The 15,675-nt window shown below is 36.4% G+C and overlaps 1 protein-coding gene across 4 annotated transcripts; it reads right to left on the reverse strand.

Annotated features, from left to right (window-relative positions):
• Positions 1–349: 349 nt before the first annotated feature.
• On the reverse strand, positions 350–15,035 carry CEP15 (centrosomal protein 15). Of its 4 annotated transcripts, none has more exons than XM_007984819.3 (6): positions 14,935–15,035; positions 14,161–14,272; positions 13,469–13,533; positions 11,941–12,064; positions 2,586–2,660; positions 350–741 (listed from the first exon to the last, which is right to left on the reverse strand). In XM_007984819.3, exons 3-6 carry the CDS (start codon positions 13,519–13,521, stop codon positions 613–615), a joined length of 381 nt encoding a protein of 126 aa, XP_007983010.3. In that variant the 5' UTR covers positions 13,522–13,533; positions 14,161–14,272; positions 14,935–15,035; the 3' UTR covers positions 350–612. The 4 variants fall into 4 exon arrangements, with proteins under 4 accessions (XP_007983010.3, XP_007983013.3, XP_007983012.3 ...); XM_007984822.3 differs by having other exon boundaries at positions 14,835–14,939; XM_007984821.3 differs by lacking the exon at positions 14,935–15,035 and adding an exon at positions 14,822–14,921.
• Positions 15,036–15,675: the final 640 nt, after the last annotated feature.

A 15,675-nucleotide genomic window follows, 5' to 3' on the forward strand; every position in this document is an offset into this window, starting at 1 on the left:
AGTCTTCCTGAAACTGGCTACTTATTGACTGTTTTATAGTTCAGTTCTTTCTGTCTCCAGAACTTTTAGAAGTTTGGTTATCTGTGAGGGACAAAATCTTATGAATTTATTTTCTCATACGTTATTTTACTAAAGCAGTTTATTTTAGGTGTCACTGTCTTTTAATTTGTTAAAAGAAACAATAATGGTTAAAAAAAAAAAAAAAGAACCATGTTGATCCTATACGTTGTCCCTAAAAAGTAAGGATTCTAAAAAACTTAAAACCAGAGCCAAGATACCTGCTTAGAGGAGAATGATTGTAATTTTTTTTTTTTTTTTTTAAACAACACACACACAACACTGACAATAATTTAATTAATAAAGAATCCACCTTTTAATATTAGTGTTTAACACGTCTATGGGTTTGGAGGAAAGCAAATTCATGACCTTGAAATAGTAGTAGGTGATAACATGAGACTTGCCAGTAAATTCTCATATCTTCACTGTCACTTAGGAGATAATGGAAGAATATAAACATATTTAATTCCTAAAGTTCCTGCAATAACCTACATACACCTTAACATTCAGCTTTATTAAACAGGCTTTTTGAAATAGCACGTGAAGAAGTCATCGCTATGCCTCATTTTGAATGGTATTTTCTGCTTCATTTTGATTTTCAACAGCAAAAGGATATGGTACTCTTCCTAAAAGAAACTGTTCCCATTTGGGAATATATTCTTCTACTGATGCCCAGTAACGAGTCTGGAAAAAAAAATTCAAAAGTAAAAAAGCATATCAAGCAATTGAACTTGGCTCTTCATAATAGTCTAAATGTTTATTCACTTAAGTGTGTATGTGCGTGTATATACACACACACACACACACATATACGTAGAATGCATTTCCTCTACAGAATATTTTATGTTAATTTTAGAAAAAAATCTGGCTACTTACTAGTGTTAATTTTCAAATTTCTCAGTAAAACCAGAGTCTGGCAGAATTACAGGTTTTAGAATTTTATTGTGATTTTACACGCCCTCTTGTGGCCAACTTCATGATTATTGCCAATAGTATCATTTATGGTGATATAACCATTAAATGTTTTTGTTTAGTATTCCAAATCCCATACCAAATGATTACCCCATACTGAAATTATTACAATGAAATTATTAAACATAAATCATGCTTCAGGATTAACATCAAAAGATTTGACCTGGGATGCGATCAGGAACTGAAATACAACTAGTGTGTTATAGCACAGGAATCAGATACATTGGACCCTTGTGTAGGAAATATATATCCACTATACTTTTTCCCCATTTTTATGATGACAAAATGTCAATATAATTTAATCATTTTTAATACAAACAGCTTGGAAGTTGAGATGTTGTATTATTGGTCTGACTGTAGAAGTCTATAGGCTTTAGAAGTTCATGCAACATTGCGTGTTGTGTCTAGCTTTGATTTCTTGGGTGACTGCCCTAAGGAGGTCAAAGAGAACTAAACTGCCCAAAGCCCTGTGTCATAGGAGGGCAACTGATATTAGATCATCACTAGCAACCTCATTTTTGGAAATTCAGCCAACGAGTTAGCACTAGAAACACAAAAATATTCACTCCAAGCATTAAATACAGCAGTTCTGCAAGCTGAAAATGGTGAGGGATTCTATATGTCTATATATCTATGCATGTGGTCTCAGAAACAGCCTGACATACTTAAAGTAAAGGTCATCCTGCTGTGCAAGACTAGTTAAGAAAAATACCATCTGAGGCCCGTTGTTGGGAGTTTCCCTGACATTCGCAGTTGGGGTAACTCCCATTGTGTGGGTCCTGTATAGGCCAGAGTAAGGTATTGGAGAATCAAAGAAAAAGACATGTCCAAGATACAACTTTGTACCAGAGTTTTTTGTATCCTTGATCACTGCCTTGTTTTGTTACCGTAGATGACACAGAAAATTGAGGGGAAAATTCTCAGCCTCTAATTTTGAGTCTATTAATCCCCAGGTGGGGAGAACGCAAAACCTGTATTTGAAAAAGGTCATTAAAAATACAAAATGAAACTATTCTATATGTAGTAAATTCCCATTCATCACAAACGTATTCATATACCAAATATAGTTTATTTTTGCCAACCATCTTCCCAATCTGTTCTTGAACTGAACAAAATAAAGCAGACAAAAGCCATACTATATTGTATGATAATATGCATTTAATTAGCTCTGGTTAAATTTTTGGTGAAGGGACTAAACTGCTACTTCTAACATCAGCAAGCAGCAAAAGCATTTGAGTTAGGTGTGTTGTCATCTCATGATTTAGCGCATATTGTCTTTTATGGTTTAACAGGATAGTTGTTTCTAAGTGACAAGGTGAAAAGATCCCCATCTTTATAAAATTTCCAATTGCTAAACTTTTAAAAATCAAGATACTTCTCAGTTACCTCCTATGTATAAAGCACAGTACTGTGGACATAAAAAGATCAAACAGGCATATCTTCTTTAATTTACTGAATAAATATATCTGGAAAATATATATAACCATTGTTTAACTTGTAGTGTGCTACTGATAGATAGAGTCTCTCTTTTTACGTTTGTTCCTTAAGATGCTCACCTCAAGAGAAACCACCTCAGGCCGTGGAAGTGGGTGAATCCTGGTCTGTAGTGACTTTTCTGCTGCTTCTATATCCTGTAACAGATATCGGCATTTTATATTAAAGTGGATTTACATAAAACAAATGGCACCTGTACAAGCAATATCTATATCCCGAATCTCTCACCTCCACTCTTCTCTGGATATAGTTTGAATGGATGGAGGCACACCGTGGTAGGAAAACTGATCATTGTTCAATTAATCCATTTCAGATAAAGAATACAGCATTTCTTATTTTGAAATAGAGGTGGGGGAGGTGGTACTTCTAGGTTCTGCCTTTTCACTTTTGAATGCTAGTAAATGTCAGTAATTCATGCAAAAAGAGTGTCTTATAATAGTGTTCAGCGCATTAATTTAGCTCTTACATCACTAAAAAACAGCCAGAAGGATAAAATAATAAAATATTCAGATACAAAAACAGTCAGATACTCAGACCCACCCAGTGCTAATCTTAAAAGTGAAGAGTTCTAGTCTCTCTAGAAGATGTAAATAGCATATCAATGGCACACATTTCATTTGTTCAATGTTCAATTAAAAAAATTATATGTATGCAAATATTCCATATATTTAATGGAAGCTCAGTGAGGTACCTCAGTACTTAGTGACAAGAACCTTTTCATTATACTATCTAGATTTTTTTTAGTACTAGCTTTCTAAGCTAATTTCAATGGCAAGTTTTATTGCTAGCTAGTATGTCATTCAGCTGAAAGCATTCAAGCACCATGCTTTAATGTGTAGTTTTACTTGTAGATATGTGTATTTTTCTCTAATAGTTGTAAAAACACCAAGGTAACTAAACTTAATTCATACCCTGGTAAATATTCTTATCTTTATATACACATGAAGTAAACGCCCAGAAATGCAAGATTCCACAAATTTTTAGTGGAACACTTGAGCATTGTCTAATAAACGCTCCCAAAATCAGCACCCATGTTGTCTTGTGCCCACTTATGTCTGTCAAGTTCACAATGTGGCCTTGGTCACAGGCCATATAAATTTTGTCTCTCTGTTGAGCTTACTGAGTTGATAGAAAAGAGAAAGTTATCTGATTCCTGTACAAGCATTGGAGCAGTCTAAGTAGAGGGCTGTTGGACAGACGGAGAGAGATGGAAAAGGGCGTGGGAGTGGGGTGTGAAGAAGCCAATGCTGAACAGGAGAAAAGAGATAGCAGATGGTAGCGGCGGGAGCAAGGAATGGGTGTGAAATGTAAAAGGGAAAAACAGGAAATTCCCTAAAGGGACTCCCCAAAGTTGCACAACCATTAATGCACCTGCTGTCTGGAGGAAGGTGATTTGAAGGAAAAAAGCCATGAATTTAGGGAAAAAAGCTGATTTTTAGCATGTCTATCCCATACCAGAAGTTTATAGCTAAGATGCATGCTAAAGAGCTTTTGATGCTGATGCTATGACAGATACAGAAGCCTAATAACTTTTGTGTGATTACATTGAGATGTTACAAGGTCCTGGAAAAATGTTTTTTACCTTTATAAATCAAATAAACACAAATAAAATAATCACAAGTCCAATTATGGTCATTACTCGAAGAAGTTATAAGATTATTGTTAATGGCAGATCTTGGTGCCACTAGCATTGTAGACAATATTATAAACATTTTTCTTGAAGACCAGAAAATAAGGATATTTAATATCTCTTATAGGAGAGCAGATTTCTAAATGGGAAAGCAGATACAAGTAGGAGACATATGGCCTGGTAAAGCAGGCCTATGGTTAAACACTTGACTGTTATCTCTGCAGTATTCTGTCTATAAATTATCAGGCCTCTGAAAAACTTATTTCTTAGCTTAAGAGATATTTGCTTTCTTAGAAGACATGCTCACCTCTGATTCCTACTTTTCTTTCCCTTTGGCTGTCTAATTTTTCTCCCCTTGTTCCTAAGTGTGAGCTTTCTTAAGATCTGTGGCAGCTGTTCTCATATTTTTTATCTTCTCTCTCTCAAGACTGTGTCCTATCTAGCTTCAGTAACTTTTACTGTAGAGGCATGGCTAACCTTTCTTCCTAGCCTTTATTTCTCAACCAAATGAAACTAAGCTCATCTTATTCCTACAGGATATAATGAATGAACAATAGTAGGAATTCTCTTCCCTCAGATACCTATGCTCTATACTCTATCTTTAACTCTTCTTATACCTGCCATTTAAATTTTCAAAAGTCTATAAATTGTTCTTTCAGGATATCTCTCCTAGCCTTTCCATTTCACTCCCAATGCTATGGCCTTATTATTACACTTATTCATTCAACAAATACTTGAGGAGTACTTACAGTATGATGCATGCCTACAGTATGTCTTGTTTTACTTCCATCCATACCTAAGAGGGGATCAATTCATTTTTCTAAAGAACTACTTTGCATATGTCTTTCCCTAGACTTAAAAAATCATCAGTACCCACTACATAGAGGATGAAGTGTGAATTCCTTAGCCTGACTGAAAACAAACAAACAAACAAACAACTTTGCAATTTGATCCTAGCCTTCTGTAGCCAGTTATACCCTAATAGTTCCACATAAGAACCTTTCCTTTGATTAGATACTACCAGAAGGTAAGGACTGTGTCCCATACAACCTTTATGCATCTGAGTATCTCACAAAGTGCCGGGCGTGTACTAGGCATTAAATATTCATTAAATGAATACACAAGATGTAAAATTTTCCTGATTATAAACCAAAACTTTTTTTTAAAAAAGGTACCCGAAGCAGGCAGAAGGAAAGGAAAAAGGGGGGTGAAAAGGGAGGCGACACTTGACTATACATTGTTCCCTTGTCTTATAGACTTGCTACTAGAACATTTAAAATTTTATATAGTTATAGGACAAATAAAAAAGCAATTCCCTCCAAATTGGAAACTAAATGTGACAAATTTAACTATTATGTAGTTTGTGGTATAATACATTAAGTATTCTTAGAACACAGTATTGACTGGACACACTTTGTGGGGGTATACCCTGGGGACAAAAAGAAATTGTAAAAGTTATCTTACTGAAAACCATGCTCAGTAATCATATTATTGGTGATAGCCATGTCTGTATCATAGAATAATTCTTTAGAAACAGATTGTCGGTGTTAGAAAAAGAAGGTAGACGCGTAAGATCATTGATTTTAAGTTAAATCTTCAATCGTGTAATTGAATTGGAGATACTGTTATGAGCTCTTGATGTATTTTATTTTAAACAATAACAAAACAAGTTGCAATAAGCATTCTTAGTACCCAGATTGAGGGCTCTAAATATATTTCCTGCCAAAAGGAACCAGGGCTTCTTGGAGCAATGGCCAATTCCAGGTCTGGGCAGCAAAGGCACATAATGAGCCTGGAATAACTCATCACATCATAAAGAAAGGAAACTATCAAAGACTGTTAGGATAATGTCAAAGACATTCAGAAGTTAACTTGAAGAGGCTTCCCCACAGTAAAAATGGGACACATAAGGCATAAATAAGAATAAAAATTGCAAGGGATCGAAACATTTCAAATCCCAGATAAACTAAAAACAAAATACCACCTTATTCGTCACCATTAGAGGATGCCAGAGAACCAAACTATGATTTTGAAAGCTATAGAGAAAGTGTCCAGAAGTCATCATACCTTTTCCTACATGAACTGTACTTCAGTGTAACCAAATAAGTGATGAGGGGAAGATTCTCTTTCATATAAATAACAAGCAATTGAAAGAGAAGGAATAAAAGAATTTGAATATTCTTTTTGCAACCTCTAATGAATATATCTAGGCAATGATCATCAATGACTGCCAACATTCCAAAATGAGACAGCCAGGTATTATGGAAATGTTCTTCCCCCAAACAATGAACCTGAATCTGATCCAGCCTCTAGAACTTCACTGCTCATATGATAGCCATTAGCCTCATGTGGCTATTGAGCACTTAAAATGTGGTAAGTCCAAATTAAGATGTGCTGTAAGTGCAAAACATATACCGAATTCGGAAGGCTTAGTAAGAAAAATAATATGGGATATTTAATTACAAATTTTTGGTAGAAACATTTGAAATAATATTTTGTATATACCTCATGAAAACGTTATTAACATTAATTTCATCTGTTTCTTTTGACTTTATTAAAAGTGGTTACTAGAAAATTTTAATTACATATGTGCTCACAGTATATTTCTGTTGGGCAGCACAGCTGTAGATCAAGTTACAGGAATTACAGAGAATACAGGAACATGCAAAATGATACGTCAGAGATGTAATTAGCAATATCCAAACTGAGAAACGCATAGGACAAATGACCTAATTCCTTTAACACATAAATTAAAAGTGGATGAAAAGGTCAGGGGGTACTTTTAGAGACGTATCAATCAATTACAATGTTGGATTTTATTTGGATTCTCAGCCAAACAAATGTAAACATGGCTACAGATTTATCAGAGAAATGTGAACTCTGAATATTTGAGGAATTAGTGGTAATTTCTTATTGATAATAGTATTGTGATTTTGCTTAAAATAGTAAAATAGTCCTTATCATTTAATGATATACACTGAAAAAATACAGATATATTCAGAAATAGCTAAAGGCGAAACAATACGATTTCTGGAGAATACCTTCAAAATAAACTCAGTGGTTGGGAAAGGGGATGAGGTATATAGATGAAGCAAGATTGGCCATGTTTCGATAATTATTGAATCTGGGTAATAAGCACATGTAAGTACATTCTTCCATTCCCTTTTCTATATAGGCTTGAAACTCTTCGTAACAATTAAAAAACAAGTTCCCAGTGTGGATGATGGTATAAATGTTACTCTATGGCAGAACTGAGAAGGCTATGTTTAAATGAGTTGATTCATGATTAGGAAAGGTAAAATATGAGCACAGAAAGTCACATGCTGAGATCTCTTTCTCTCCCTATCCCTATACATGCCACTTCCTCCAAAACTTGAAATCTAATACCTCACTATAAATATATATAGTGAACCTAGCTCTGGCCAGGCTGGTTTTAATCTTTTAAGCTGCTGGAGGGCCAATTTCTGGGATATGAAAAATAAGATACTAAAGCACGAGATACAGGGTCATTGGTACAGGAATATGCAAGCATTTATTAAACGTATTCTTCAAGGAATTGGGGGTGAGAAATGTAAGAAGGAAAGAAGAGAGATAGGGTCCTATAAGTCACCGACCATCTTGGGTGGCAGTTTGTTGAAGTCCCTGTTTAACTGCCAACTGCCCCACGAAGGCTTCCAGGGTGTTCTTCAGTGGAAGCATTCTCTCACCGGCTGTAGCACTTTCTCATTCTTTCTCACCCCGGAGTGTTTGTCCAGCTTACTCATGAGCTTACTCTTGAGATGATGTTGACTTACAGAATTGCCATTTTTTTTTTTTTTTTTTTTTTTTTTTGAGATGGAGTCTCACTCTGTCGTCAGGCTGGAGTGCAGTGGCGTGATCTTGCTCACTGCAACCCCCCAGCTTCCCGGGTTCAAGCAATTCTCCTGCCTCAGCTTCCTGAGTAGCTGGGACTACAGGCACACACCACCACACCCAGCTAATTTTTTGTATTTTTAGTAGAGACGGGGTTTCACCATGTTGGCCAGGATGGTCTTGATCTCGTGATCCGCCTGCCTCGGCCTCCCAAAGTGCTGGGATAACAAGCGTGAGCCACCGCACCTGGCCCTACTTATAGAGTAGCCTTTCTAGATAAAACTAAATTTTATGGTAGGTACATGGGGAGAGATGTCAGTTTACATTGTTGCAGTATTTATAGAAGCACAATTTTCTCTTTCTCTTCCAAATCTATACCAATTCTGTTACGTTCTTAAAAGGCAGATAAATTCCATTTTACTAATACTAAGAGGGAAAAATCACCCACCCTGTGTTTTCAAAGTTCACTCTCTTTTATGATAGTTACTGACTGAAGCCTATTCTTCACTACGTACATTCATATCTATTCATTTACTAATATGTGCAAATATCTGATGGAATTGGTCTCTTCTTCACTGCTCCTTTATAAAATACATTCTTTGATATTTTGTATTCCTGCTATTTTCCAAAGGAATTTACAGACATTGAGTTCAAGGTGAATTCTGTAGGAATTAATTTAAAGCTAAAAATAATTTTGTGTTTTTTAATTTTATGTGTAATTTTTACAAAGACTCAATTCAGAGGGTATGTGTAACAGCTAACTTTAAAAAAACAATAGTCTCCCTAGTCAGGATTAAGGCACATGTTTCCTTGTAAGTTTTCTTTTAAATCTTCCATTTCAGAGTAATAACTGTCTCTACACCAATCATGCAAACCCCTTGTTAAGATCATTCCCAAGTATTTTAGAATTTTATTGCTAATGTGAATGTGATTTCTTATATTTTCCAGTTGTATACCTAGAATTACTATTGATTTTTGTATCTTTTATCCATCAATTTTACTTAACTCATATTATACTACTTTCAGAACAAATTTGGCTTTTTAAAGTATATAACCATATCATTCCAAAATGCTAGTGTTATACTGTCCTTTTCAAAAGTGAAAGCTCATTCCTTTTTAATGTTCATTATATTGGTCAGAAGATCTAAATAAGGTCAAATAATGGATGTTAATAGACGTCATCCATATTTTGTACTCTTATTACAGAAATGCTTTCAAGTTTTATTGGAACCATTTTTAAAGTGTAGGCTGTAGTTCTGAAGTACCTATCCTAGATGTAACTTAACCTGTCCTGAACAAGTGTTATCAGGAGTAATTGCCCTATGGTTTCCTCATCTTTAAATTAAGGAATTAGCCCAGATCAGTGGTTTTTCACAGTTCCTTAAAGCCACAGCTGGGCAGTCAAGGAAAGACTGAACAGGTGGTGCTTTGACCCAAAGCAGGTCCACTTCTATCTATTTTAACAGGAAAACAAGTTTTAATGCAAAAAAATTGAATACTTTTAGATGAGAATCGAATCTAATATACATATTTTTAAAGTGTCTACCAACTCAAAATTCTGCAATCAAGTCTTATTTATTTATTTTTCCCCAGACACAGAGTCTCACTCTGTCACTCAGGCTGCAAGTACAGTGACTACGGTACATGATCATAGCTCACTGTAACCTTGAATTCCTGGGCTCCAGGGAACCTCCTGCCACAGCCTCCCAAGCAGCTGGGACTACAGGCATGCACCACCATGTCCAGCTAATTTTTTTAACTCTTTTTTAGAGACAGGGTCTTGCTGTGTTGCTCAGGCTGGACCTGAACTCCTGGGCTCAAGTGATCCTCCTGCCTTGGCCTCCCCAAGGATAATCCAAAGATTATAGGCATGAGCCACTGTGCCTGGAAAAGTCTCATTTATTTTACTTTCATAATGACTTCTATGGTAGAGCCACTAAAATTATTTTGAAAGTTTAAAAACATATGAGGGAAAGTAGGATTTTAAAAATTGCATATGCAATGACTCAAAGAATGCAAAAAAAGAGAAGAGGCAGCATCTCTAGCAGCAAGCACTGTGTTTGTGATATAATAGGTACTCAATAAATGTTTACTGAAGTACTCAAAGAAAATATACAAAAATATATTAATTTTAGATCAGCGGAATGATATGGAAGGTATGCTATTTCGTCTTCTTTACCCTTTAATTTTTTTTTTTTTTTTTAAAGTGGGAATATTTCACAATCAGGGGAAAAATATCACACCAAATTGAAGTTTCTCATAACTGTGAAACCAGGTTCATTATGTTCCTTATATATGTATGACTATGATTTCTTAGCTACCCTTCTGAACTCTATTCTCTCCATTTTTAAAATCATCTTGCATCTAAATAGCAAATGAATCTTCCTTAAATACCCACTCATTTATTTCTTATATAAGTCTATATTTTTCTTTTGCTTAGTCATTTTCAGTACTGAATTATGTCTATATATCAAGTCTCAACTTCTTTGGTCCAATAACACATATCCAACCTTGTTTCCTGTGAATTTCTAAGCTAGTTAGTCACACTTCCAGGATCATTAACAGGGTCATTCAGTCTTCTGGTCTTGGCTCTTTTGTAAGAATCCAACAGTATGCCTTGCCTTCTGCCTATTCAAATACAGGCTAGGCTTAGCTTCTTCTTTGAGACCTTTTTGAATATTCTAGCTCTCAAAGATTTTTTAAATTCTTATTTCTGTAGTCCTGACTCTATTCCATGTACTTTAATGTTTGATCACACAAAGTCTCTGGGTTCTTGATATCAAGAGCTCTGATTTATACTTATTTTGTTGTCCCTACTTGCTGCCCAGAACTAGCTCAACAGTAAGGACCCTCTAAGCATTCATCAAATACTTGCTCATTAAAAGGAAAATGCTTGAAAACTAAATATCATATCACGTGCTGCAGGTAGGTAGCAATTAAGCCTTCTAATTTAGTTTTTCTAACTTTTCAGAGCAAATTCCAGATTATCCTATATATTTCCATTTAAAAATAAATATTGCTAACACCATTGGGCAAGTAAGACATATGGCAATATAGAATGCTTTGGTAGCACTATGGCTGTGACTTAAATTACTGTGGATCAAACTGCCAGAAGCTGAGAAGATAACTGAATTTTCCTCTTCCTTTATCCTCTAGTGAGGACAGAAGATAACTATATCATGCCTATCGATGAAAATATTTAACAATAAAAAACTGAAAACACTGCTTTATAACTTAAATAATATAGTCTTACTACCAAATGTTTTAGTCATAGGATCTCTTGGAAGCTTGAATGGAAGCAAACTTTAGGGTTTTAATTATGGATGAAGCCATACAATTCTGGAAGCAAAGTATAACAAGCAGCCAAAAATGTTACACATATGATTCTACTCCAAATGGGCACATTGGCCAAATGGTGAGGCCCCGCACAATCATACACTTTGACCACTCCTCCATATCCATCAAGAGGGAGCTGGGAAATCTGTTATCATAGATATGAATTCTGTGTGTTTGCCTAGTCAGGCAAAATCAAATTGTTCTTGTTTTTATGATGTTTGATAGTTGTGAGTTGGCTCTCAATAGCTTATAGGTACTTTATGGCCTTTCAGGATTTCCTTTCAAATAAAAGAAGATGAAAGATGGAAAGGTACATCTTCTATTTCTTACTTCTTGCAAAAGGGTGACCTTACAATTCCTTCTGTAGTCATTGATTTTCTAGTTGATTGCAAACGAAGTTCAATTTTTTTTTAATTTAAAAAAATGAGGATACATATGTTACTTATCTAACTGACATGGGCTTTTAAAAAAGATGCTGCTTTAGTAATTCTACTTATTACTCAGAACCAATAAATTATATAAATCAATATTATGAAACTTACCTAAAAGATTTTTGAGGAGGTGGGATAAATTTCTATATTCAGGTCATGGAAACTTACCTTTAAAAGACTAAGGTTCCTTTTAAAAGCAGTCTCAACTGTTTGGAGTTGAGATGCCTTTTCTGTATGTTGATCACCCAATTTATTCTCCATTTGTTGAAGTAACATTAATCTTTGTGATACTCTAGAAAAAAATGAAGATTACATAGAGTTAAAAAATTAAAAGCAAACATTTTACTGCTTGACCAATATAAAAAATTCATTTCTTAATAACACCTCACTTCAACTCTAACCTATTCTAAAAGTCAATTACTATGTCAACTAATAAGACAGTGAAAAATCTGAGGTAGTTCAATAAGTCTTAAGTCAATCTGGTTAAAATCATTTTTATTTTCATTAACATATTCTTTATATATGCCATAAGTACATGCTTCTGTTTTTTTAGCCTCTCTGGTCTTTTGAAATTATTTTAGAATGTTGAAGATATGTTTTAATTTTTGGTGAAAATGCAAACTGTAATACATATCCCTTTGTACACATAGTTATATATACCTCCCGACACACATACATTGATATAACTTGCTATATGAAACCTTCTGCTTAACACTTCAGTACCCCTGAATCTCATGTTACACATTTAGAATTGTGCTAAACTTCCATATGTTTGAAGAAGCAATAAAAATATTTTTTCCCTCTTTTTCCAAGAGAAAGATGATGGTTTGATATATGAGTGAGAGGCTGTGTGTATGTATGCATACTCACAACAAGGTAAAACAGTAATTGAAGAAAGATGTAAAAAATTACAAGTAAATATCTTCAAACTACTTTGTTACATATAATATACTTTAAAAGTTTCTTGCTGGTCAAATGCTTATTTTATACATTTTTGTTCTTTTTAAGACAATATGTAAGATGATTAAAAGATACATAAGTTGGTATACACAACAGTCAAACTGTTTCTCAAATAGTTGTGGAGGTTCTCAAGAAACACTGTGTTTCATCGGGCTGTCTTAAAGGTGGAATTAAAATCCCAAGTCTATGAATAGTCAATTTTTTGGTAAGGAAAGTATCTTATGAGCCAAGGAAAGAACGTCTGGTAATTAATTAAAGAAAAGGAAAACCTGAAAGCCGAAAGAGAGAGGAGGAAAAGAGTGAAAAATACAAAACGAAGAGCAGGACTGGCTATACAATTTGAGGGTCCAGTCTAAAATGATGCAAAACAATGGCATGAGAGCATTAAACCAAATGCAAGACCTATGACTGTATATAAGTCATGTACCCATGAAGCCAGTCCTGGGTAAGAAGTTTAGAGAAGCCCATTAAATACCACTGTGGAGCCTAGAAGGGGTGGGAGGAGGGGCAAATTTATCTATATATTACTTACAAAGAGTAAAAATACATAGAACATATTTTTAAATCTTGCTTATTCATAAGAAACAAGGACATTCCCTAACACTAAGACCTCTTAAGTGTCAGAAAATTAAAATGACATGCTTTCAAATTTTTAAGTCATCCTGTGCATACAAAATTTCACTAACAAAGCTAGTTCAATTTCTATATCTGAATCATCCTTTTAAAAAAAACTTACATTTCTTCATGTCTTTTAGAAAGGCGAATTTCTTGAGCAAACAAGGGAGTCATCTTTAATCAAAGCTGTCATAAAGAATAAAAACATTTAAAGTTACTTCTACCACATGTCCTCAGCTTTGCAACATTTGATTATTTTAGTAGCTTAATCCATTGGTTCTCTCAGAAGAGAAAACTTAAGATGTAATAATGTATAAAATGAAAGGACGCGATTAAACACATTTTTATTCAGCATGCCAGTTTTATCTAAGAACACCATGAATTAGGTAAACCCAACATATTTCGTATTGTCTCCTCTTTTCTTTCTAGACTCTAACCTTAATCAGAATTAAAAACAAACAAGCAGCTGGTACTAAGACTAGTAAACGTTTTATTGCATCAACAGAAAAAAAATCCGCTCTGTAAAATTCAACACAGGAACACCATCGCTTATGCATGTGCAAACACACATAGACAGAAAGGCAGGCAAACAAGTATGAGAACCAACTGGAAATTCAAGGTCTTTCCTTTATTGGAAGAGTGCCCAGTTCTACCATCTCTCTTCTAAATAGGAAATTACTTTTCATGCGTAACTGTGAGGAAAAGCACAATTAGATAGATACCTTCCCCTTCCCCTGGCTGCTCAGCACTCTCATTTGTGGAGTGTAGGAAAGCCCATTTTCATGGCACACTTTACACAATGAGCAAGCTCACCTTGGCTAAAGACATTGGACCGATACAGACAGAGGTCTAGTGAAATGCTTTGAAGGCCTCCAAAACTGCAGACAACTCATCTGGTTGGGCTTATAAGCTGAAAGTGCTTGCCCTAAGGGAGAAAAAGAGGAATAAAATTCCTTCCTGAAATGAAGCTTTCCTAAATTTTATGAAATTAAACATCTATGCACTCTATAAAGATTGTCTAAAGATTGACACACCGCCCGAGTGTCCAGCCCTGCTAGAAAGCCCACGCCTATTGAGTGTAGGGCGCTGAACCCGGCCAAGGAAAACGGAAACACCGCCCTGCCCTCATTAGGTTTCCTCCTCTAGGCGTGGCTGCCTTTCCTTCAGCACCGCGGACAGCAATCGCTCACAGGCCCGCCCTCCAGGGTCTAATTACAGATATTTTCAGCTAACATCACCGCAGGCCAATCCTCGCCGCCCTCCTCTCGGTTTCCTTTTGCAACAAGGCCAATTAACTCAGCGACAAGGGAATCCCGGAAAGTCGGTTCATGGTAACTTTTCTGTGAGGCCCGCTATCAGCACTTCAGACAAAACCAAATCAAATTCTCCCTTAGAACCGAAGATCCGCACCTTCTCAGAGTCATCTGCCCTCCGGCCGCCCCAACTCCCGCTTATACCCAAAGGACTCATGAACCTTCCTCATCAACCTGGCTCTTTACGTTAACAACATCCTCCCCAGCGGTCCTGCAGGCCCCTGCGCAACCGTCAGGCAGTCAGGGCATCCACCCACGGTCCGACTCCACTCACCCAGCCCGCCTCTGAGCCCTTCCGGGAAGGCACCAGCTACTGCGCCGACGCCGGGGCCTCAGCGCAGGCCAGGGCGTGGTCACGTTGCCATATTTGCGCACGCGCGGCGCGCGGTGACGTCACCGCATCTTTATAAAGGGCCGCCTTGGGGCGCGAAAGGTCCGTGAGGTGTAGTCGCGGCAACCAGGTGGGCGTGTGGCACGCGGCGCGCGGCGCGCGGGAGGGTGACTTGAAAGGGTCTTTACGAACCCCAGGGAAAGGCAGTCTGGTAGTAAGTCCATTTCAAGACCTTTTAAAGTGAGACCTGCATATGTTGAAAGAGTTTTAGAGAGTGAAGCTGGGTTCTTAGAAGCTGGAATGTCCCAGCAGAATGTAGAAGTGCGAAAAATTCGGCAAAGTACTCTAAAGTGAGTGGAATTTACAGTCGGTTTATTCAGCGAGTGCATATGAAGCAGCTTCGAGGTGCTTCGTCCTGGACGTCTCATACTGAGCAGAGCAACGAGAGCCCCTGCCCGCTCATTGTTGGTAGACCCCGCGTTGACAGTAGTATTGCTGGATTACGCCTTGAGTGGTTTCTGAGTGTCAGTCGCCATATTTACATTGGTTATCTCGTTGAGTCCCGGCAACGCCCTGTGAAATGGGCACCATTAGCTTCATTTGACAGCCAAGGAGACAAGCGTGGTTGTTAATTTAGCGCTCTTTGTAATAATATCTCGTTGCTGTAAAGTGCATTTCTTAATT

The sequence above is a fragment of the Chlorocebus sabaeus genome, chromosome 22, assembly GCF_047675955.1.
Source record: "Chlorocebus sabaeus isolate Y175 chromosome 22, mChlSab1.0.hap1, whole genome shotgun sequence".
NCBI lineage: Eukaryota > Metazoa > Chordata > Mammalia > Primates > Cercopithecidae > Chlorocebus > Chlorocebus sabaeus.